Source organism: Apodemus sylvaticus, chromosome 9, assembly GCF_947179515.1.
Source record: "Apodemus sylvaticus chromosome 9, mApoSyl1.1, whole genome shotgun sequence".
NCBI lineage: Eukaryota > Metazoa > Chordata > Mammalia > Rodentia > Muridae > Apodemus > Apodemus sylvaticus.
The window spans coordinates 72533012-72554265 of NC_067480.1; the positions used below are offsets into that span (position 1 = coordinate 72533012).

At 58.7% G+C, this 21254-nt stretch overlaps 3 protein-coding genes and 1 long non-coding RNA gene across 5 annotated transcripts; 3 read left to right on the forward strand and 1 right to left on the reverse strand.

The window, feature by feature from the left end:
- Nucleotides 1–361: 361 nt before the first annotated feature.
- On the reverse strand, nt 362–6823 carry Nrtn (neurturin). The gene is made up of 3 exons (XM_052192510.1): nt 6248–6823; nt 1262–1443; nt 362–863 (listed from the first exon to the last, which is right to left on the reverse strand). The coding sequence occupies exons 2-3, from the start codon at nt 1428–1430 to the stop codon at nt 445–447; spliced, it is 588 nt and encodes a 195-aa protein (XP_052048470.1). The 5' UTR covers nt 1431–1443; nt 6248–6823; the 3' UTR covers nt 362–444.
- LOC127692298 (uncharacterized) lies at nt 3858–5226 on the forward strand. Its single transcript, XR_007979441.1, has 3 exons — nt 3858–3944; nt 4466–4723; nt 4822–5226. It is a non-coding gene; the product is annotated as an uncharacterized LOC127692298 (long non-coding RNA).
- Nucleotides 6824–11378: 4555 nt separating the features above from the next.
- Dus3l (dihydrouridine synthase 3 like) lies at nt 11379–17577 on the forward strand. Its single transcript, XM_052192507.1, has 14 exons — nt 11379–11519; nt 13090–13252; nt 13784–14051; nt 14632–15138; nt 15452–15493; nt 15603–15755; nt 15827–15943; nt 16107–16172; nt 16258–16368; nt 16539–16635; nt 16781–16856; nt 16989–17177; nt 17270–17398; nt 17472–17577. The coding sequence occupies exons 2-14, from the start codon at nt 13158–13160 to the stop codon at nt 17542–17544; spliced, it is 1923 nt and encodes a 640-aa protein (XP_052048467.1). The 5' UTR covers nt 11379–11519; nt 13090–13157; the 3' UTR covers nt 17545–17577.
- Prr22 (proline rich 22) lies at nt 17576–19773 on the forward strand. 2 transcript variants are annotated; one of them, XM_052192508.1, is made up of 3 exons: nt 17576–18119; nt 18204–18269; nt 18692–19773. In XM_052192508.1, exons 1-3 carry the CDS (start codon nt 18008–18010, stop codon nt 19765–19767), a joined length of 1254 nt encoding a protein of 417 aa, XP_052048468.1. In that variant the 5' UTR covers nt 17576–18007; the 3' UTR covers nt 19768–19773. The 2 variants fall into 2 exon arrangements, with proteins under 2 accessions (XP_052048468.1, XP_052048469.1); XM_052192509.1 differs by lacking the exon at nt 17576–18119 and having other exon boundaries at nt 18365–19773.
- The last annotated feature ends 1481 nt before the right edge of the window (nt 19774–21254 follow it).

The following is a 21254-nucleotide window of genomic DNA, read 5'->3' on the forward strand; positions in this document are numbered from 1 at the left end:
CTGACTTCCTTTGGTATTATTCTTGATAATGGAAGAATAAGCCGAGTAAACACTTTCCTCCCCAACTTGGTTTTTGGTCATGGTGTTTGCACGCACGCAGCAGCAGAAATCTCAAGACAGATGGTGAACTCTGGACTCTCTACCCCGGGCCTCTGCTGTGTATGTCCAGCGCCTTGGTTACAGGCCCACGTGGCCGTCCGTATGCATCATTTTCTGTGGGCTCCTCCAGCAAGGCCATTTCCCATGACGGCTTTTTCTTTGTTCACATCTATCCCCCTTTCTCCCGGGCCATCAGGAGCCATCGCCTCCCCCGGGCAACCCCGCACCCCGGCCCCCCGCAGAGCATGAACGCACAGAGGCATGGGAGTTCCCACACTTTATGTGACTTCAGTTCTCGCGAGGGGGGTCGGCAGGGCCTTCCGCAGGTCGGGGCGTGAGGTAGCGTCACACGCACGCGCACTCCCGCGCCGACAGCTCTTGCAGCGTGTGGTAGCGGCTGTGCACGTCCAGGAAGGACACCTCGTCCTCGTAGGCCGTCGGGCGGCAACACGGGTGCGTCCGCGCCCGCTCTTTGCGCACGCGCCTCCGCTGGCGCAGGCGCCGCAGGCCCAGGTCGTAGATGCGGATGGCCGCCTCGCACGCGCCTGCGCAGTAGCGGAACAGCACGGTCTCGTCCGACGTGTAGCCCAGGCCCAGCTCGCTCACGCGCACCTCGAGCTCACGCAGCCCGCACGGCCGCGCGCCCGGTCGCGCACGCCGACGCCGGGGACCCGCTCGACGGCGCGGTCCCGGGATGCGGGCAGCCCAGGGAGAAAGTTCTCGAAGCTCCACCGCGTCGGGGGCGCCCTGCAGCAGAGCGCGATCTGTGGCGGGAAGAAAGAGACATGGGATTGGGTCGCGAGGGCGGTCCGCCCTGCGCGTGCGCCGTCCTGAGTGCTGGAGACCCACACCCTGGTTCCAGCATCCTGGTGGCTGCCATTGTCCCCTACCCCGCACTTGTCTGTAGTTGAAGTGTGTGCAGAACTGAGGGGGTTCAGGAGGCAGGAGGCTACATGAGACTGTCTCAAATAAAATAAAAAAAGTAAAAAAGCCATACCCCCAAAGCTAAGGGGCTCAGCGTCCCACGTGCAGCCTGCCACACCCTCCCGGGTCAGTGTTGGTTGACTGTCTCCACGATCGCCTCCGGCCGCCCGAGCCCTGGTTTCTCCCACGGGACGGAAACCTTTTCCAGGAAGCCCCCTCCCTCCGGGGCGGGGCTTACACTGGGCCAGGCGAGCGATGCGGGCGTCCAGGGTGCGTGGAGGGCGTCGTAGCGGGGTGAGCGCGGGTCCCAGGCGGTGGCCCAAGAGCAGACCTTCCTGGCACATCCAGACAGAGAGCAGGGAGCTGCAGATGAGCGACACCAGGGCCGCCGCCTTCCAGCGCCTCATCCTGGGCCTCGGCCTGCGGGGAGATGATGGAGGGGTGGGTGCGCGCGGCGGGGGGTGCGCGCGGCGGGGTGCGGCGGGAGGACAGCGGGTGTTTCATTTGGGGCAATAGTGGGGTACAAAGGCCTTGAGGCTGAGGGTGCGTGGCGTGTCCAAGCGATGGATAAGGGGACCCAGGTAGGGAAGAGGGTGACCCGGAGGTGGCCAGGAGGTGGGCTCTACCCTTGGAAACCTACTGTGTGCCCCGGTTTTCCCTACCAGGCTGCACCTCTTCCATCAAGGTATTAGTACTCCTGCTCGCTGCACACAGTGTGTGTCTAAACACCCGCGCACTCCCGTTCCCTGAGGCTAGCCCACCTCCCATCTTACCCAGCGTGCAGTGCCCAGGAAGCATTTGCATTTAATTCGCATGGCCCCAACACAGGTGCCAACAGTGTACCAGACCTGATGCTGAGTACACAGGAGACATTTGGAGAAACTGAGGCACAGAGCAGGTAGAGGTTCGCCATGGTCAGCAGCAGCTGGTTTGGCTTTTTTTTTTTTTTCCTTTTGAGATTTACCCCAGGCTGCTCTGAAACTCTTGTGTATCAGGCTGACCCTGCGCTACGATCCCTGCTTGGACCCGGGGTTCAGTCTGCAGCCCCGGCCTGCTTGGTTATTGAGCACCAACTGTATACTGAGGCTTCGAGACTCTCCTTTGTCTGTTGTCCCGGTAACCATGCGTGCATTTGTCCTCGTCTGACATTTATTGGGCGCCGATGGTTTGCTAAGCCCCACTCTGAATTTTCAACTCAAGTCCATGCGCTGCCCATGGAGGCCAGGAGTGGAGGTGGGGTCCCCGGGGTGGAGTGGCAGGGACCTGTGTGCTGCCCGCGGGTACTGGGGACCAAACCCGTGTCCTCCGCGTCTGCGGCCTGGGAGTCGGTTTTCCTAGCATGATCGCCCTCACGCCCAAGGCCCGTGCCTTACTATCAACCCTCTGGAGGCAGTGCCTCAGTTTCCTCTCTGGGCTCTATGAGGAAGCGTGACAGCGGAAATGCCAGTACCGGGGGTGGCCCGGTTGCACCCACCCAGTGGTCGGAGAACGCACCCCCAGCTGAGCTCTGAACCCATGAACAATGGCCCCTCTGTCTGGGGTCACCCGACTGGTTTGTGTCTGGCACGGAAGGGGCGGGGGTATCCTGGGGGTGACGTAGGTGCGCAGAGGCTCCTGGAAGGGGGCCAAGGGTCACCGCGTCCTGGCAAGCGGTCTGTCCAGGGTCGTATTCTCCTGTTCCTCCCTCCTCCCAGCCTCAGTTTCCCCATCTGCAGTTCTGTCCCGCAGACCCGCTGGTGTGTGCAGAGGAGGTGTGCGCACGCCTGGGCACCGAGGCGCTCAGCCTGGCTGGTAGCCAGGGCCTGGAACTGAGCCCTGCCGCAGCAGCCTCAAACTCCTATTCATCCTTCAAAGCTTGGTTCCTCCACTAGGACCAGGAGAGTTGCCTTGCCCCATCTCCATGGCAACTGCCACCCCACCCAGTTCCCGCGGTGACTTAGTTTCCCCATCTTCAGTCGGAGCCAAAAGGTGCGGGGGAGGGGAGGGCCGAGTGCAGTTTTCTGAGCCTGTTTCTCAGCCTGCTCACTCCTTGTAACCCACGGGGTCTCCTGTGGCCCCAATGTGTAGCTGGGGACGACTCTGCACCCCTGACTCTCCTGCCTCCACCTCCGGAGCCGGCGTGATGCGTGCTACTGCCTGCGGTTTGGAGGTCACTCAAGTCTAGAAAACCATGGGGGCACCAGAGGAGGAGCGACTCCCGGACATATACTTTGCAGAGTCCTTGTCTCAGTTTTCTCATCAGCACTAACAGTTTTTCCCAGACAGTCTATGGATTCTTAGTGGTTCCAGATGGGGAAACTGAGGCCTCCTGGAGCCTGGGTCCTCACCTCCTTCCGAGGGCCCCACCCGCTGGCGGGACGCACATCTGGGGGCAAAGCAACAACATCTGTGGAGCACAGCTGGTTCCGATGAGCTGTGGGGGCCGTGGCCTGGGGAGGCATTTGGGGCTTGATGGGTTGAGGGGGGAACACAGCCGCTCCCTCCCAGTCGAGAGAAGGGGCAAAGAACCCCAGGGCTACTGCACCTCTAGAGCCCAAGCGATGCCCGGTTGACCAAACTCGTGTTCATACCTCAAAGCCCCAATTCCAATGCCCCCTACACTTCAAGAGATTTCATCTTATTTCTGTGTGTATGTCTGAGGGAGCACGCGCTGCAGCGTGCTTGTGCGGAAGTCCGAGGGCAACTGTCAGCTTAGCTACGCTGTCTCCACACATTCTTAAATAGGACAGTGGTGGCTCAAAGTCGCTGAGCAGTTGGATTTAAAATGGGGAAGGGGGTGGAGTCTCCGCGACTTGCAGCCTCCGCTGGGAAGTCCCTTTCCTTTCCACCCCGTTACTTCCAGTTCCCTTCACCTCCTCCGCACCCCACGCCAGGCAGGACCAGAAAGGTGGACTTTCCGGGCAGGACACACAGCACAGCAGGTCTGGTCAGCCCTGGGGCTGGTTGTGAGCAGGAGGCCCCGCGCATAACCGGATCAGGCTAATGCGGCTGAGCCGCTGGCGCGGGGCCTGAGGGCGGCTGGGAAAAGTCACCCCTGAAGCCCTGACCATCTGGCTTGGAAGGGAAACTGAGGCAGGCCCCAGATGCGGCAGTAACAGGGTGGGGAGGGAGGGGACTTGCCTGGCCTCTCCTTCCTTCCTAAATTCAAAGTCTGGTCTCTGGTTCCGGATAAAGGCGTCTGTTCCCCGAGCCTCAGTTTCCCGAGACGATAGCTGGGAGCCTGTCTGAGCCTCAGTTACCTCAGATGGGAGATGGGAGCGCGTCTGGGCCTCAGTTTCCCCAGACAAGTGCTGGGAGTCTAGGCGGCCCTGCACTTTCTTTCTCTCATTCTGTTTATTTACCTTTTAAAGTAATTCTTTTCTATTCTTTTCTCTTTCTTTTTCTGTTTTTTTTTTTTGTTTGTTTGTTTGTTTTGTTTTGGATTTGGTTTTTTCGAGACAAGGTTTCTCTGTGTAGCCCTGGCTGTCCTGGAACTCACTCTGTAGACCAGGCTGGCCTCGAACTCAGAAATCCGCCTGCCTCTGCCTCCCAGAGTGCTGGGATCACAGGTGTGCGCCACCACCGGCCGGCAGTAATTCTTTTTATTATTTTAAATATACGTGAGTGCGAAGCAAATGCAGGGGCATCGACCCCGACCCCCGGAGCTGGCAGCACAGGCCGCGTGCTCATCACGGAGAGCTCCTGTATAACTGACTAATTGGTAACTTTGCTCTCCTCCCTCTTTTGAGTCAGTGTAACCCATTGCTGGATCCTATGTAGCCAAGGCTGACTTTTAACTGCTGATGCTCCTTCCTCCAGATCCTGAGTAGCTGTGACAACAGGCCAGAGGTGCCACACCTATTCCCCATGCTTCCTCCGTCAACCCTTCCAGAACACCCCCACCCATCCACCACCGGGTCACCCTGACTGTCCCCAAACAAGCCAAGCGCTGTCCCTTTTATCCCCACTTACAAAACTCCTACTCATCCTGCTCAGCCCCAGTTGTAATGCCCCTCCTCCAGGAAGTCTTCCCTGAGTCTCCTGCTCATCACCTAGTCACACGGGTTCCCGCGTCCCACGTCCGTGGATGCCAGTGTGTCTGCCTCTAAGACACTGCCCACAGACAAACATTTGTCAAAAACATCTCTGGCTTCTTTGTTTGTTGGTTTTTGGTTTTGTTTTGGGTGCCTGGCTCCGAGTTTGTGTGACTGATTTTTATTTAATTCTGAGAACAGGGTGGTAGCATTTCAGGACAGGATGCCCAGCTGAGGAGGGTGCCTGGGTGATGGGGTGTACGCGGCCGAGGGGGACATTTCTCACTACCTGGTACAGGTTGTGGTTGCATAGGGGTTTGCAGTGGGCTCAGGACCCCGGTCCCTGATGAAAGAGCAGGAGGGGCTGTCCAGGCCCTGGCCGGGCTAGGGGCTAGGGTGGGACCAGCTGGTCAGGCTGGAATCTACCGCCAAGGACATCCTGACACACCCCCTGGGCTTCCTGGGGGGGCCCGGGGCGCTGACACACAAAGGGTGTCCCAGAACACCAGGGACGTGAAGGCGTGGGACAGAAACCCAGAGGTCCAGTTCCCAGCACACCCCTCTAGAAGTTCCCCAGCCAGACCCAGTGAACCAGGCTCACACACACACACACACACACACACTCCGCATCTCAGCATCTACCCTGGGCAACAGGCACCAGGATTTCTGCCTCCGGTCCCACCTGAAGTCTGCCCACTCCCGGCAGCAACCTTGGGTGGGCCTGGTGACTTCTCACCCATAAACCGAGTTATCTGGGGTTAATCTGGAACAAGAACTCGGAAAGTGGGGAACACACCCCCGTTTCTAATCTGAGCTTTGCCCTTAAGGGACCCCCCCCCTCCACCAAAGAGCCCCACGCCCTCTTGTGGCTGAACAGCGATTCAGGAGCCCAGTGGCCCGGCCCTTACCGGGGAGGACACGGTGTCCCCGGGAACGCAGGGAACGCGCCCCTGACTGTTTACTTCTGTGCGCCGCAGGGCTGCGCGTCTGGGCCCCCTCCCAGGGCTTTCTGTGACCACGAAGTCCCCCCACTCCATTCTCCCTGACCGACGGGGCGCTCACGGGGGCCCGCAGGTCCAGCAGCCTCCCACAGGCACCGGGGGTCACAGGAGCCCAAAGCGCACCCCGCAGTGTACGCAGCCCGGCAGGGACCTGGGAGGGGGAACTTGGGACCCCCCCCCCCCCGCACTGCACCCCGGGACTCCGCTTACCTGCCGCGGGCTCCAGATGACCCGGTCAGTGGTGACTCCTCCGGCCACCCGAGCCCGGCCCGGCCCCAGCCACTGCGTGCGCCATCCGGATCGCGGGGACCGGAGGCGACCCGGGGACCCTGTGCTGGAGGAGGCCACCGCACAGGGTGCGGGACAGGGGCCGGGCCATGGGGTTTCCCCCCTGGCCTCTCTTTCTCTGTCTTCCCAGGGCTCGCCGGGCTCAGTGAACCCCGGGACGGCGTGCGTGGGAGGCTAGAGCGCGCTCAGGACGCGGGGCCACGCGAGGAGCGCCGGGCACAGGGCACACGGACGAAGCCACCGCGCGCTCTCCCTCCGCTCCCGCCGCGCACCTCAGGCCGGCTGGGCTCGAGGGGGCGTGGCCTTCCCGGAGGCGTGTACGTGGGCGTGGCGTAGGGTTTCCCGGGCTCGGGAGCCGCCCTCGTCCTCCCTTCTGCTGTAGGGGCGCTCCGGGAGAGCAGGTGGCAGGATCGTGGGAGGCCCTAAACAGCCAAACTGCTCCACCCGTCAATCCGTCGATCACTCCTCCCGGGGACTCTCCTTTATCCAAGACCATGCGCCCCGAATCTAGTCCTTACTAACTTTGCACATTCCTGCTCCACGTCCCCAACTCCCTATCTAGCTCCACTAAACTACCAATGAGGGAGAATCTCTACAGCATCGCCTCCCCCCCCCCCCCCGCCCAAATTGCTGTCCAGGCGCTCTGAAGCCATCTAAGAGTCCCAAGACACACCATAACCCTCCCTCCCAGCCAAAGGCCACTCCACACTCACCCATGGTCCCCTCACAAGTCCTCCCCACCCCTAATCCCACCCCTCTATCCTCTCCAAGAAAACCCCCCCAGGGAAACGGAGTTCAGTCTCTTCTCAGACCCTGAAGATCCTGCTGTCCGCAGTGAACTAAGCCCATCAATGCTTCCCACCATCCTGCCCCTCAGAGCACCATGGGGGGACCCGTTTCTCACGAATGACTTCCCTCCCAAAAGCATCCTATCTTTTTTGAGTGACTTGATCACTCAAACCCATCACACCCTACTCTTTCGCCGCCTGCGATCAGCAAGCGCCCCCTAGCGGAGCTCGGCCACTCAGAGACAGGGTGGGTGGGACAAGACCAGCTGCGGTCACGCCCCTGCCACGCCCAGTGGCTGAGAAACCAGGGTTGAGGCTCCGCCCTCTTTGACATCCCTTGCCAGCGCCTCCTCAGTCAGCTCCCTTGGCTACCACCTGCCCCCTACTTAAGGTCCACTTATCCCAGAAGCCTTCTCAGGAATAACCTCCCAAACAGCCTCACCCCTTCCCTAGGGCTTACGCTGGGGAACCCCTACGTCCGCGGAGTTTGTGCTCATGTACATGTTGGGTGCAGTTGGTAATGAGGGGTTTATTTGCCTCCGTGAGTCAGAACAGCAGATTCTGAAAGTCACGGGTGTGTTCAGAGATCTGAGGCAGCTGATTCCTTCCTGTGCCTGCCGCTTCCCAGGGCCCAGGGCATGGCACAGGTGAGGTGGAGGATAGGGTCAGGGTGTGCATGGGGGGCCAAGGAGATGGGGCAAGGGTAGGGGTGGGGGAGATAGGACAAAGGTGTGGCACGGGGAAAATGGGGAAGGTGGGAGCGGGTGAGGGCCTGGGGGAGATGGGTGGGGGCCTGGCACAGGAGAGATGGGACGAGGGTGTGCCACAAGGGAGATGGGGCGAGGGCTTGGCACACACAGGCGAGATGGGGTGAGGGCCTGGCATGGGGAGACAGATGAGGGCTGTGAATGGGGAGATGGGACATTCAAGATGGGTCCTTCCAACCTGTGCTTCACGTGAAGGTACATCTTTCCTGTCCCTGTTGTCACTCAGGGCTGGACACCTGGTGATCACATGCTAGCACACACAGAGCTTTGACAGAAGGACACCTAACTATAGACTCTGTACATACCAGAGGCACACTGACTTCACACAGAGGCTCTCCCCTGAGGCTCCTGCACACACACTCAATTCTGCTACAGCCTGGTGCTGGATGACACACACAGACCCACACCAGGCAATACACATAAACAATATAGCAGCTTCTGTCTCCTCTGTCACACCCGCCACTAGTCAAAGGCCCATACAGATACACACAGCATACAACATATGCAAGAAACCCCCACAGCTCCTGTGGACACACACAACACACATGGGGGCTGGTGTGGGAGGCCGGGGCCTCCTTGCACACAGAGCTCTCCAGAGCCCACCCCTATTGGGCCAGCCCCCATGAAGCTGTCACCAGCCGTGCTATGGCCACCTCTGTTCACCCGGCCCAGCCATGACTGGGGGTGGGGCAGGCAGACACATGGGGAGTAGGACACACACATGTGCCCACCATGTGGACGCTCATAAAATGGTTGTCCTGGCAACAGCAACTTGAAAGACTGGGCTCTTCCTCTGGGATAGGGGTGCAAGAGTAGAGCTGACACCGTCAGGCGAGACAGGAGCAGAAGGTGGGGACACAGAACATGCACCCACCTATGACCCATTTCTGGGACACATGGTTTGTTACAAAGACAGCCTCACGAGCCTCAGATACACAAAACTCCCTTGCTCTGGACGTGGTCACACCAGAAATACAAGTGTCATCTATTCCAATAGCCTTCCAGGTCACCTACACACTCTGCCTCCCCTTTAGACAGACAGCAACTGACAGACGCCCTGCCATGCTCTGTGAGTCACACCTCAGCTGGGAACTGGGACGCACACACACACACACACACACACACGGAGCATCAGAATTCTTCCAGAATTCTTCCTTCTTACACCAGCTCAGATGAGGCTGATCCCCTACTGGGCTCTTGTTGGGTGAGGGACATGCTCCTCGGAGGCCGGCAGTTGATGTCACCCCCGCATTGGAGAAGGGTCACAGCTGTCCCATAGATGGCTGACCTCAGGGCTGCTGGGCTCCGGTGTTTACAGTATTTTATGTTTAGACTCTTGTCCCAGATGCAGGCTATGTAGGACTAACCTCCCACAGCATGGGGACAAACGTGGGGTAGCATCTGGTGTCCTGTCAGAGCCTAGACATGGGGAAACTGAGGCTCAAAGATGCCCAGACACGTCAGTCCCTTTCTTTGATCCATTTCAGCCAGGATGTGGGGCCCTGGTAGAGATGATGGCAGCCTGAGTTCAGAGCCCCCACCCACCTTGTGCTGGAATGCATTCTCCTGCATCTATCTGTTCCTGCATCTCCAAGTAACACCAGCCACAGCCTGCCCTGCCACCAGCCGGTTTGCTAATCAACAGGTGGTTGTGAAACCTGAGATTCAGAGAAGTCATGCAGCAGGCTCCAGGTCACACAGCAAGAGTCTGTGTCTCAGGGACTTTGCAGAATGTCAGTCCTGTCCACCGCGGCTTTCCCCCCTCCAGAGCCGGCCAGACCTTTCCTGGAGGCTATCGTTCCCAAGGGAAAGCACTCTGTACTTGGGTGGAGACCCAGACCAAGGTTCTGGGAGGCTGGTGGCCTCTGGCCAAAACATGAACTTGGCTGGTGAGGAAGTTTCCATCTTAGCTTTAGGGATTGGCCCAGGTTCAGCTGCTTGAAGGATGGACCCCCCGCCCCACGCCCGAGGGAACTCCCAAGGACCAGCCCAGAGGGGTTGGAGGTGGTGGGAACTCAGTGTGTCCTCTATTCCCCGTGGCCGCCTCATATGATATTAACATCACATGCACCATGCAGCAGTGTGTGTTGAGACGAAAGAGACTGCCCAGCTCCATTTTAGTCATCTGTAAACCTAGGTGTGCTCCCGGAACAGCCTTGGGTACCCACTACAGGACAGGATTCTCCTCGGGGCTCACTTCTCGCATGGGTTTGGTTTGGGGGGCTGGACCTTGCTATATAGTCAAGGATGACCGCGAACTCCTGATTCTCGGGGCACGTTCCCTGTCCTGGTTCTGAGGTGCTAGGGATGGAAAGGGCTTCAGTGGTTCCACCCTCTGAGACCAGCACTGGGTTGATTGACAAGGCTTTGCTCTGTAGCCCAGGCTGACCTGGAAATCCCCACGCTCCCGCCTCCAGGATGTCCATTATTGGGTTCTGGGACTTTGGAATGACTGCCACGTCTAGTTTGGGAGACGCAGAGGGGCTTCCTTCATCACTTGACACACTCTCTGGTGGGGGTGGGGTGACACGGGCAAACCGAAGTCGAGAAGGGACTCTAGCAGCCCGTGGGCGGCAGGAAGGAGCGAGGCTGCAGATCCAGCCTGGGATGGTAAAAACAGGACCAGAGCTGTTCCCCTGGGAGCCATCGACAGCACGGGGTCAGAGGTGGAGGCCGGGTCCCTGCGGAGGTCAGGAAGGTGGGAAATGCATCAGGCCATCAGGCGGGCCACCTGGGCGGTAGCTCCTGCGGGAGAAGCTGGGGGCCGGGGCTGGGCGGGGTCTAGCGCAGTGGGCGGGGCTGGGGCGGGCTTGCTTGCAGTCTGTGTTGCGCACGCGCACACTTGCAGGACCCGCCAGCTGCTGTAAATGCTGAGCTCTCTGCAACCCGCTTGGCCCTGGCTGCTCTAATCCCCCTGCTCCCGACCTGCAGCCCCGAGATAAGGACCCAGCTGCAGGCGTAGATAAAGGAATTTGCTACACAAATCAGGGAGGCCAGCCGTGGGCACCCAGCCCAGGACTGCACCTGCTAGACCTTAGGGGGGAGGGGCGGCCGAGGGGTGGGGAGTGGGGGTACCTAGGTGGACACAACTCAAGACAGAAAAGGAGGGAGCCCAGCCTCGGGAAGATGAGGCAGGGGCATTGCCGTGAGATTGGGGTTGCCTTGGAATGGAAAGCGAGTCTTTGTCACAAAAAGACAAAAACTGAGAGACAGAGAGGAGAGAGAATGCCGAACATGATGGCCGACACACTTGAGAGGTGGAGGTAGGAGTATCAGGAATTCAAGGTCATTTCTGGCCACAGTGAGTTGGAGACTAGCTAGCCTGTGCTACCTGAGACCTTATCTTAAAAAAAAAAAAGATAAAATAGAGTCGTTGAGGGTAAATACATAGGAAGAATAGAAAAGACACAGAGAGATGGGAGGAGGCAGCAGTGGGGCGGGGCCCTTCAGTCTTCCCTGCCCCCCCCCCCCCCCCCCGCCTTGGGGACCAGGTCTCCTTAAGTGCTTGCGGGGCCACAGCCGCCCGCCTCCCTCGCTTCCTGGTGTCAGCTGAGATCAGGCTGGATTGCCGTAGCTCCAGGGATTATCTGGATCCCTCAGTTCAAGGAGCCGCAGACTCTCCCAAAGGCAAGACGCCAGGTGACTTGGGTGTGGAAACTGCCGGAGGAGAAAGGAGACAGGGGTGGGTGAGCCCGGAGGAGGCTAGGAGGTCAGGCTTCTGGAAAGGGAATGGACGCGGAAGGACTGGGGACTGTAGGAGAGGAAATCAAGGCCCGCATGGTAGACTCTGAGCCCCTGTAAGGGGTCGGCACCATTGTATTCACATCAGCATGAACGCTGCACACCACGGTTAAGGTTAACGGTCTGCACTGTCATAGTTATCAACTGCCAGGCTGTCACGCCTCCCGTGGGAAGCCAACCCGGGTTGCCTTGCACAGAAGAGGACGAAGTCGCTTTGAGGAAGGGATCTTGACCCCGTCGTTGCCCTTTGCAGCCCTGTTTCTTGCAAGAGCGTGTCCTTATCGCAGCCCAATTGTAGACATTACAAAGGAGTCCCAGCATTAAAATGCATAGTTATTCCCATCTTGTCCAGTGGGGGCGGTAGGGAGCAATGGAGCAAACAGAGCCGTGGAGGTCTTAGACTAATCCCCTTCCCTCTCTGGGCCTCAGCTTCCCCTTATGTTACACAACCAGCGGCGTCTAGTTCGTGCGTTGAGGGATAGCCTGGGCTACGGGGTGAGCCACCCCTCCCCCGCCTCCATGAATTAAATAAATATAACTATCAATTGCTTTGACTTGGCTTTAGTTGAGACATGTAGCTCAGGCTGGCCTCAAACACTACCTCCCGATCCCCCCAAGTGCTGTTCTTAAATGTTTAAGCAAATTTTTATTAAAATAGTAATTGTAGGATCGGTGTGGAGAAGCTCCTGATGTCAAGCCCAAGGAATCGAGTTCAATCCAGGGACGGACATGGGAAGTCAGGGAACCCCCAAAATTGTCATATGGTCTCCTCATAAGCGTGACACACAGGAGACCCACACACACATAATAGATGAGTGAATGTCACTTTCAAAGAAATGCTGGCACACACCTTTAATCCCAGCACTCGGGAGGCAGAGGGAGGAGGATCTCTGTGAGTTCGAGGCCTGCCTTGGATATACATGAGATGTTGCCCCCCCCCCAAAGGCAGCACAATAAAAATAACACAAATTGCCAGGCGTTTATGGGCCACAGTGGCTCACGAAGGGCATTGCCAAAGGAGAGCGTGTCCCCGTGATGCCATTTGGATCCTTCAACGCTGTTGCGATTTTTTGTTTGTTTTCCGAGACACGGTTTCTCTCTGGAGCTCAGGCTGTTCTGGACCTCACTCTATAGATCTGGCTGGCCTCGAACTCAGTGATTCACCTGACTCCATCTCTCCAGTGCTGGGATTAAAGGCGTGCGCAACACGGCTCGGGCTGCGGTTATTACTATAAAATAGCAGACACGTTTGTAAAAGGTAAAAAAAGCACAGGGTCGGTCAGTGTGAGCTACAGCCCCTTGCGACTCACTTCCAGGAATCAGCAGTGACCCACGGGTGACCGACTTGAACCCAGCCGGGACCTGGAGCACTTCCGGTTCCTGCTCGGCCTTGCCCGCCCCCACGGCCGTGCGCACGCGCGCCTGAGCATTATTGGTGTGGTCTGAGAGTGCGCTTTCCTTTCTGTAGGCTCCAGAGGACACACGCGACCCGGAAGACTTTCCTGCCACACTCCAGTGCCAGTGTGAGGGGCGTCGATGGCGGAGGCTGCGGAGGCGGCAGCCGAGTGCGGTGGTGGCGGTGACTCCGGGGTTGGCGCGTGCGAACGAGGGGTGGCTCCCATTAAAGCTCAGTGAGTCGCTGGAACCCGTCAGCGAAGCTGATGTGGCCTTCCCGGCGTCCGTGGCGCGGTGCGAATGGTGCATGCTGGGAGGTGTGGCGGCGTTCTGGAGAGCTGCATTCGGAGGCGCCAGAGTCTTTACCTACCTTCTGCTGACTTTGGAGAGTAACGAGCGTTTTTTGTCACAAGCAATTAGGCCGGCTGTGCGCACATGTAGCTTTGGGGAACCAGAAGCAGGGCCCGAGGTGCATGCTGGGGCTTGTAGTCTTTACGAGGGGCAAAAAAAAATGGCTCGCATTGAAAGACCTCCTAGGAAATGTGGTAGCCTGAGTCTCGCTACCAAGCATGCTGGGATTTGTAGTTCCTTCGTAGTCTACGCGAATGGGTCCTTCAAGTGTAAAAATGTGTCCTCTTGGCACTAGGGTGCCACCAGTGAAAACTGGTTCTAAGTAGGGGAAGCCTCCTGCAAGCAGAAGTATGTGAGCTTGGCATTAGCCCCTAAACCCCTTTCCGTGTGCACAATGAGCCTCTCCTCTCTGGCAGGTACCGCACCACCAAAGAACATTTCCACGAATACCTGGATGCAGACAAGCAGGGGGGTGCATGCCAGGAAACGCCCACCGGAGACCCAGATGAGCCGGGGGCCAAAAGAATTCGCCTGGAAGATGGGCAGGATAATGCAAAGACGGAGGTGGCGACTGAGTCCCATGAAAGGCAGGTGCCCAAGAGGGCCCGTGGCCAAAACAAAAGCCGGCCCCACATGAAGCCAGCGCACTATGACAAGGAAAGGCTCTGCCCGTCCCTCCTGCAGGTGAGGGGTTGCTTGTGCTACAGGCTTGACTCGAAGTAGACCCTTGGCCTACAGAAAGTAGACCCTTGTCCTATGGGAACTAGACCCAGCAGCACCTTGCCTTGGTCTGTGGTGCTGCCTTCAGAGTCGTCGACCTTCAGCCTACCTACACACCACACTTGCATTTAATTATTTATTTTGTTTTTTTTGAGACAGGGTTTCTCTGTGTAACCCTGGATGCCCTCACTCTGTAGACCAGGCTGGTCCTGAACTCAGAGAGCATTCCCAAGTCCTGGGATTAAAGGTGTGCTCAGCTATTTTAATTTACTTTTTAAAAGAGGGCGCTCTATGTCGTGGAACTAGAGTTAAAGGTGGCCGTGAGCTGCCCCTTGGTTACTGGGAATCAGACCTGGGTCCTGTGCAGAGCCACTGGTGTTCTGGGCCTCAGACCTGTCACCCAGCCTGACCATTCCAGCTTCAGAGCTGGTCAAACAGCCATGCTGGGGTCGCTGGCACTCGCCCGGGACATGCAGCTGGGAGATCATTGCCCTGCCCACCCTGGCCACTCAGCCCTCTCCCGGTCCTCTCACATCCCTCCTAGGAGCCGGCCACTCCGTGTGCGTTTGGAGACCGTTGCCGCTTCCTGCATGATGTGGCGCGCTACCTGGAGACCAAGCCGGCCGACCTGGGCCCCCGCTGCGTGCTCTTCGACACCTTTGGCCGGTGCCCTTTCAGCATGACCTGTCGCTTTGCTGGCGCACACCTGGGGCCTGAGGGTCAGAACCTGGTGAAGGAGGAGGTGGTGGCCCGCTGTGCGCAGCTCCCTTCTGTGCGAAACGGCCTAGACAGGGCCCTGCAGCAGCAGCTGCGCAAGCGCCAAGTGTGCTTTGAGCGAGCTGAGCAGGCCCTGTACCACCTCACCCAGGGCTCCACACCCACTGTTGTCCCTGAGACCACTGTGGCCGCGTTGACCCCAAAGCAGAATAGCTGCCACGGCCAGCCGGACGCTGCAGGGGGGGCTGGAACCCCTCAAGGCAGGCCTGTGCCCACCTGTGGCCCCTTGACAGACGAGGACATCATCCGCCTGCGGCCCTGTGAGAAGAAGCGGGTAAGATGCAGGCATGGCAGCTGTTTTGTCTACAGTCCTGTCTCAGCAGAAAGAGCGGGAACAGCCCCGAGGGTCAGGGCTGCGGGCGGAGAGGTACCGCGGGAGGCTCTTGAAGGGGAAGGCATTGACTAGGGTTTTAAAGGCTGAGTTGAAGCTCTCCAGACAGAAGACCAGTCATCGTTAGGTTTCTCCTAAGACAAAGGTACTTGGTGTGCAGAGGGGCCAGCAGCAGAGGGGGCCGCAGGGGTGTGTGGGGAGGGGACTGGGTTAGACCGTGGGAGAAGGAGGCCTGACGTGTTCATTTCCCCTCCAGCTAGACATCAGTGGAAAGCTGTATCTGGCTCCTTTAACCACGGTAGGCGGAGGCTGGGGGTGGGTGGCTCAGTGGTCCCCTGGGGCATTGCTGGTCCAGTGTCCCTGCCTCACTGACCTCTGAGGCCTGACCATGGCCATGTCCCAGCCAGTGTGGAAACCTGCCCTTTCGCCGCATCTGCAAGCGCTTCGGGGCGGATGTGACCTGCGGGGAGATGGCCATGTGCACGAACCTGCTCCAGGGACAGATGTCTGAGTGGGCTCTGCTCAAGCGCCACCCCTGCGAGGACATCTTTGGGGTGCAGGTCAGTGTTGCCATGTCGGGGGGCAGTGCCGCGGCCTGGCCTTCTCACTGACCACGCTCTGCCCGGTGTAGCTGGAGGGCGCGTTCCCTGACACCATGACCAAATGTGCTGAGCTCCTCAACCGCACCATCGAAGTGGACTTCGTGGACATCAACGTGGGCTGCCCCATCGACCTCGTCTACAAGAAGGTGATGGCCGTTCTGCCCTGGCGCCAAGCCCAGGGCCCTGCCCTGCTGGCCTCATGCCTCAGTTTCCCCATCTGGATATGGAGCACACCGAGTTGGCTTGGCTCTGCGTGGGTGCCTGTAGGGAGTGTCTGTCCCGGGAGCTCACCAGGGTCTCTGTCCACAGGGTGGCGGCTGTGCGCTCATGAATCGCGCCGCTAAGTTCCAGCAGATCGTGCGGGGCGTGAATGAGGTAACCGGGCTCCTGAGCGCTCTGCCTCTCCTCCGGCCCCCATGATTCTGCCAGGTAGCCTCCAGTCCCCCCCCTGTCCTCGAAGGTGCTGGACGTACCATTGACTGTGAAGATGCGCACAGGTGTCCAGGAGCGTGTGAGCCTGGCACACCGCCTGCTGCCTGAACTGCGGGACTGGGGTGTCGCACTGGTCACGGTGGGTGTCAGGGCAGTGGGCTCACATCTTGGGGTTACCGTGGCTCTCCCGGTCCTGTCTGTCTCTCGTTTTGGTTTCTTGCTGTCTCTCTGTGCCCTCTCCTGCCCTTCAGCTCTGCCCCTCGGCCTGTCACCCTCCACTTTCGGCCCTCATTATTACCCCCACCCCAGCTCCATGGCCGCTCCCGGGAACAGCGCTACACCAGGCTGGCCGACTGGCTCTACATAGAACAGTGTGCCAAGGTGGCCAGCCCCATGCCCCTGTTTGGTAGGTACCCAGAACCACTGGGGTCACGTCTTTCAACTGGGAAGACTGGGAGGATGCTGAGTCCCTTGGAAATCTCCAGACGGGTTGATGACGTCCCCGCGTCCTTGGGGCCTGCCACTGTCAAGACCCCATTGTGTCTCCTCAGGAAATGGGGACATCCTTTCGTTTGAGGACGCCAACTGTGCCATGCAGACAGGCGTTGCGGGGGTCATGGTTGCCCGGTGAGCAGCAGCTAGGCTGGGACAGCTGTGCTAGAACTTTCTGCACCGGGGCTCCTGTGAGGGTGCGGCCTGACTGTTGAGGTGACTGGAGCTAGGAGGCCCCAGGCCCTCACTGAGCATCTGCCCCCGCAGTGGTGCCTTGCTTAAGCCCTGGCTGTTCACGGAGATCAAAGAGCAGAGACACTGGGACATCTCGTCCTCTGAGCGCCTGGACATCCTGAGGGACTTCACGCACTATGGCCTAGAGCACTGGGGCTCTGACACGCAGGGTGTGGAGCGGACCCGGCGCTTCCTTCTTGAGTGGCTCTCCTTTCTTTGCAGGTAAGCATTGAACAGGCAAGCAGCTGGGGGAAGAGATTGGCACCTCAGGCCTCACTCAGCCTCACTGCCTCCTCTGCCCTCCTGGCCCACAGGTATGTGCCCGTGGGCCTGCTCGAGCGACTCCCACAGAAGATCAACGAGAGGCCACCCTACTACTTAGGCCGTGACTACCTGGAGACACTCATGGCCAGCCAGCAGGCTGCAGACTGGATTCGCATCAGGTACCCACTGGCCAGAGCTCTGCAAGTGGATGCTGGGAGGCCCAGGCCTGACCTGTCACTTCTGTCCCCACAGTGAGATGCTGCTTGGACCAGTACCACCTGGCTTCGTCTTCCTGCCCAAGCACAAAGCCAATGCCTACAAGTAGCCAATGGAGACAATAAATTTTATTCTTCTATAATTTCTTTTATTTTGTTGGTTTTCTGAGACAAGATCTCCTGTTGTCTGGGCTGGCCTTGAATTCCTAGAACCTAGGCATGCACCGTCCATCACACTTGGCTTTTTTTTAGGTCCCGAGGTAGCCTCGGCTGTACCTGGTCCCCATCTGCACTGTTTTCTGACTCCCAGCTGTCCCCTTTTGCTGGCCAGTGTCCTTGTGACGTTGAATTAGGTGACTTGCATGGAGGCAGCAGCAGCGACCTGGCTCTGGAGTGGAGGGAGTCACTTCTTGCCCTCGCCCTCCCCCTCCCCCTCCCCCGGAACCTGAGTGATGAGCCTGCCCTGGACTGGAACCCTCCACCTAGCAACGGGGCAAACAGAACCCAGAGGGACTCTGTCCCCGAGGTGCCTCTGCTGCCACCCGGGCACCCCCGGGGTGGCCTGTCTCACCCATGCAGCACCCCAAAACCCTCTATCCCCCAGCCATACCCCAGGAAGGCTTCAGCCTGCAGAGCCTGGAGGGCCCTGAGGTGCCAGGTGGCCCAGAACCCCTTCCCACCGTAGGTACGATGGTGGTGGTGGGCAGGGGTGTGTGATGGCCATGGGGCCTGGGCTCCTGCTCCACCCACCGGGCGCCTTTGTCCACAGCCAATGCCAACCTGCACTATCAGACCCCCGGCTCGGACCAGGATGTGCTGCCAGCCCCTCCAGCAGGTATCAGCCAGCGCCCCGAGCCCTGCTATGAGCAGGTTCCACACTCACCAGAGATGAGACCTAAAATGGCCCTGTCCCCTCTGTACTCCACACAGACTCCCCATAGCTAACTCACGTGCCACATTTCGAAGTGGCACTGGAGACCAGACTGAAGCCTGCTTTGGTGATAGCAGCTGCCACTAGGCAAGGCTTTCCAAGAGGCCTGGGCACCCAAACTCAGGTTGCTGTTCCCCTGAGAGGCATCAGAGGAGAGGACCCCAACAGTTTGTGTTCTTGCCCCCCATGAGTCCCCAGATGACTGGTAATCAGAGCCAATTCACAAGGCTCCTCTGAGGCCAGGACTGTGTCCTCTGTGCCTGGGCTTTGGGCCCCCATGGCCTGGTGGCTTCATGGAGCCCCACTCAGGTGTCCGCCACCCACAGGCTTCCAGATGGCTCCCTGCGGCTGCTTCTTCGACCCCCGCATCTACCGCATCGAGTGGGCCACCTCCGACTTCGGCCAGTCATCCCTGTACAAGGTGGCGGTGGCTGCGGGGCCTGCCTTGTCTGGTGGCTACTTGCTGGAGGCCCCGTCCTACCTCAAGGCCCCGGGGCCGCCACCTCTGCTGTACCCCCACTACCAGCCGGCCCCCAGTGGGCCCCAGTACCTCACACATTACCTTCCACCGGAGGAGCCCGTGCCTGAGGTTCTGGGCTTCCTGCGGGACGGAGGGCCCCTCAACTTCATGGAGATGCTCAGAGACGGCCTGGCACCTCCGCCAGCCCCCAAAGAGACTAAGCCATCTCCCTTGCTTATCACAGTCCCCACGGCACACACGCTGCCACCTGGGCCCTATGGCCATCTCAGTGGCCACGCCAGCCAGTTCCCAGGACCCCAGGTGACCATGAGGCCCATCGAGGCTCCCCGGGAGCTGCAGAACAGTGGTGTGGCCAGGCCAGGTCTGCAGTTCCCTCCTGGGCCTGTAGAGCCCAAGGTGGCCAAGGTAGAGGATGTCACCCCAGTGGGCTCAGGCGAGACCATGCCTCCTGAGGTGGCTCGTGCATTCTTCCTACCAGAGAAGGTTCTTCTAGAAGATGCCATGAAACTTTTTGATTGTCTCCCTGGTGGCACTGAACCTGAGGTGGCTTTGCACAGGGGTCCTGGCCCTGGACTGCGGGACAGTGGTGGTGGTGGGGATGACTTCCCAACCGACATCCGCTCCCTGCACCTCCCAGACGATCTGCTGTCCTTTGACTACAGTGTCCCTGAAATCCTAGACGCGGTGGCCAACGTGGATTACTTTTTCAGCTTCAAGGCCCTGGATGATGAGCCGCTGCCACATCTCGGGGTCCCTGTCACTGACACGGTGGCCCCTGGCCTGCGGCCCCATCAGCTGGGGAAAAAAACCAGCTCGTCTACCAAGAAAGGGAAGCCAGGCGGCAGACACAGGCAGACCACAGGCCCAGCTGGCATAGCTGCCACAGGACCCAGGCTGGACCCGGGAGTCACCCCTAATTAAAGCAATTTGATCTCTCAGCTGTGTGTGGACACGTCCTGTGGCCATGACCAGGCAAGACGGCTGAGACTGCATGGTGAGGCCAATGGGGGCAGGGCCCGGGCGGTGGCAGTCACATGCCTTCAGAGTTGTCTTCTCGGAATCTCAGAATTTTAAGTGTCAGGTATCAGTGCTGAAGCTGAACTGTTGCTCCTGCATTTAGGTTGCCTGGGTAGGGAGGCCAGCCTGGGCCACAAAGTACAGCCTCATCTATGGGAAATGAAGATGCGGTGCTTAGCTCAGTTGGGAGAATGTTGGGGGTCAGTTGGTAAAGTGCTTGGGAGCTCAGTTGCTATTCACAAGTATAAACTATGTTTGGTGCATGGTTGTAACCCTAGCACTGAGGAGGTAGGAGACAGGATCAGAATTTCAAGGCTAATCGCTTCTCGGCCTTTTGGCTAAGATCAAGTGTAGAATTTCAAGGCTAGCCTGAGCTTCCTGAGACTATCTCAAGAAGAAAGTCTGTCACCTGCGGCTGGCCATGTTGGGAGGTCTCTTGAGAAGTAGGGCTTTCGTTTCCAGACACCATACTGAAATGGGTTCCCTTGTATGTTTGGTGGTCAGAATCAGTGTCCTGAGAGGAGTGGACACCGGCCTGGAACATGGCTGTCCTTCCTCCTGCCAGATCACACTGCACCTCACCTGTGCCCTTTGAAGCCACAGTTTATGGAAGGCAGGCAGGGAAGTCACCTCTGCTGTTTGGGGGCTTTGGTGTTTTCTGGGGGAGCTGGGCTCAATCTCAACATGGTTGCTGGTGTGGGGCATGACAGGGACGGTTGATTGCAGGAGCCACGGAGTTGTTGGTGGGAACAGGTGTGGGCTTTTGGGGAAGCTGTTGTGTGCTGTTGGGGAGGCCTGATGGGCGGGAGACAGCCACTTTTCTCCAGAAACTGAAGGTGCTCTGAAACCATAGCAGTTGAGTGTGTGAAGTGGGTGGAATGGCTTGGCGACCCAGGACCTGTGCGACAGTGGAAGGAGACCTGCTCTCACTCAGCTCTCCTGACCTCCAGTTAGTTGTCTGTCACTTGCTGCTTGCCTCCTGCTCAAGCCCAAGGCCTCCTTCCTACTGGACCCTCATTCTCCTCCTTAGCACCTCTTCGGACATGTTTCAGACAGGGTCTCAGGATGCAGTCCTGGCTATCCTGGAAATTATGCCAACCAGGCTAGCACACCAATTAGACTCCCTCAAGGCGTGCACCAGCTTTAAGACAGGTCTCTTGTAGCCCAGGCTGGTCTCAATCCTCTGTAGTTGCAACTTGACCTCCTAATACTTCTCTCTCCATCTACAGAGGGCTGGGCTGGCGGGTTTCCCCTCTGCTGGGGCACAGGGCCTCCTGTGTGCAGGCTGATGCGCTACCCATCTACTCACTGAGCACAGCTCAGTGTGATCTCACCAGCAGCTTCCTGTGAGAGGCATTCCCTACTCAAGGGTCCTACAAACATTTCTTCTC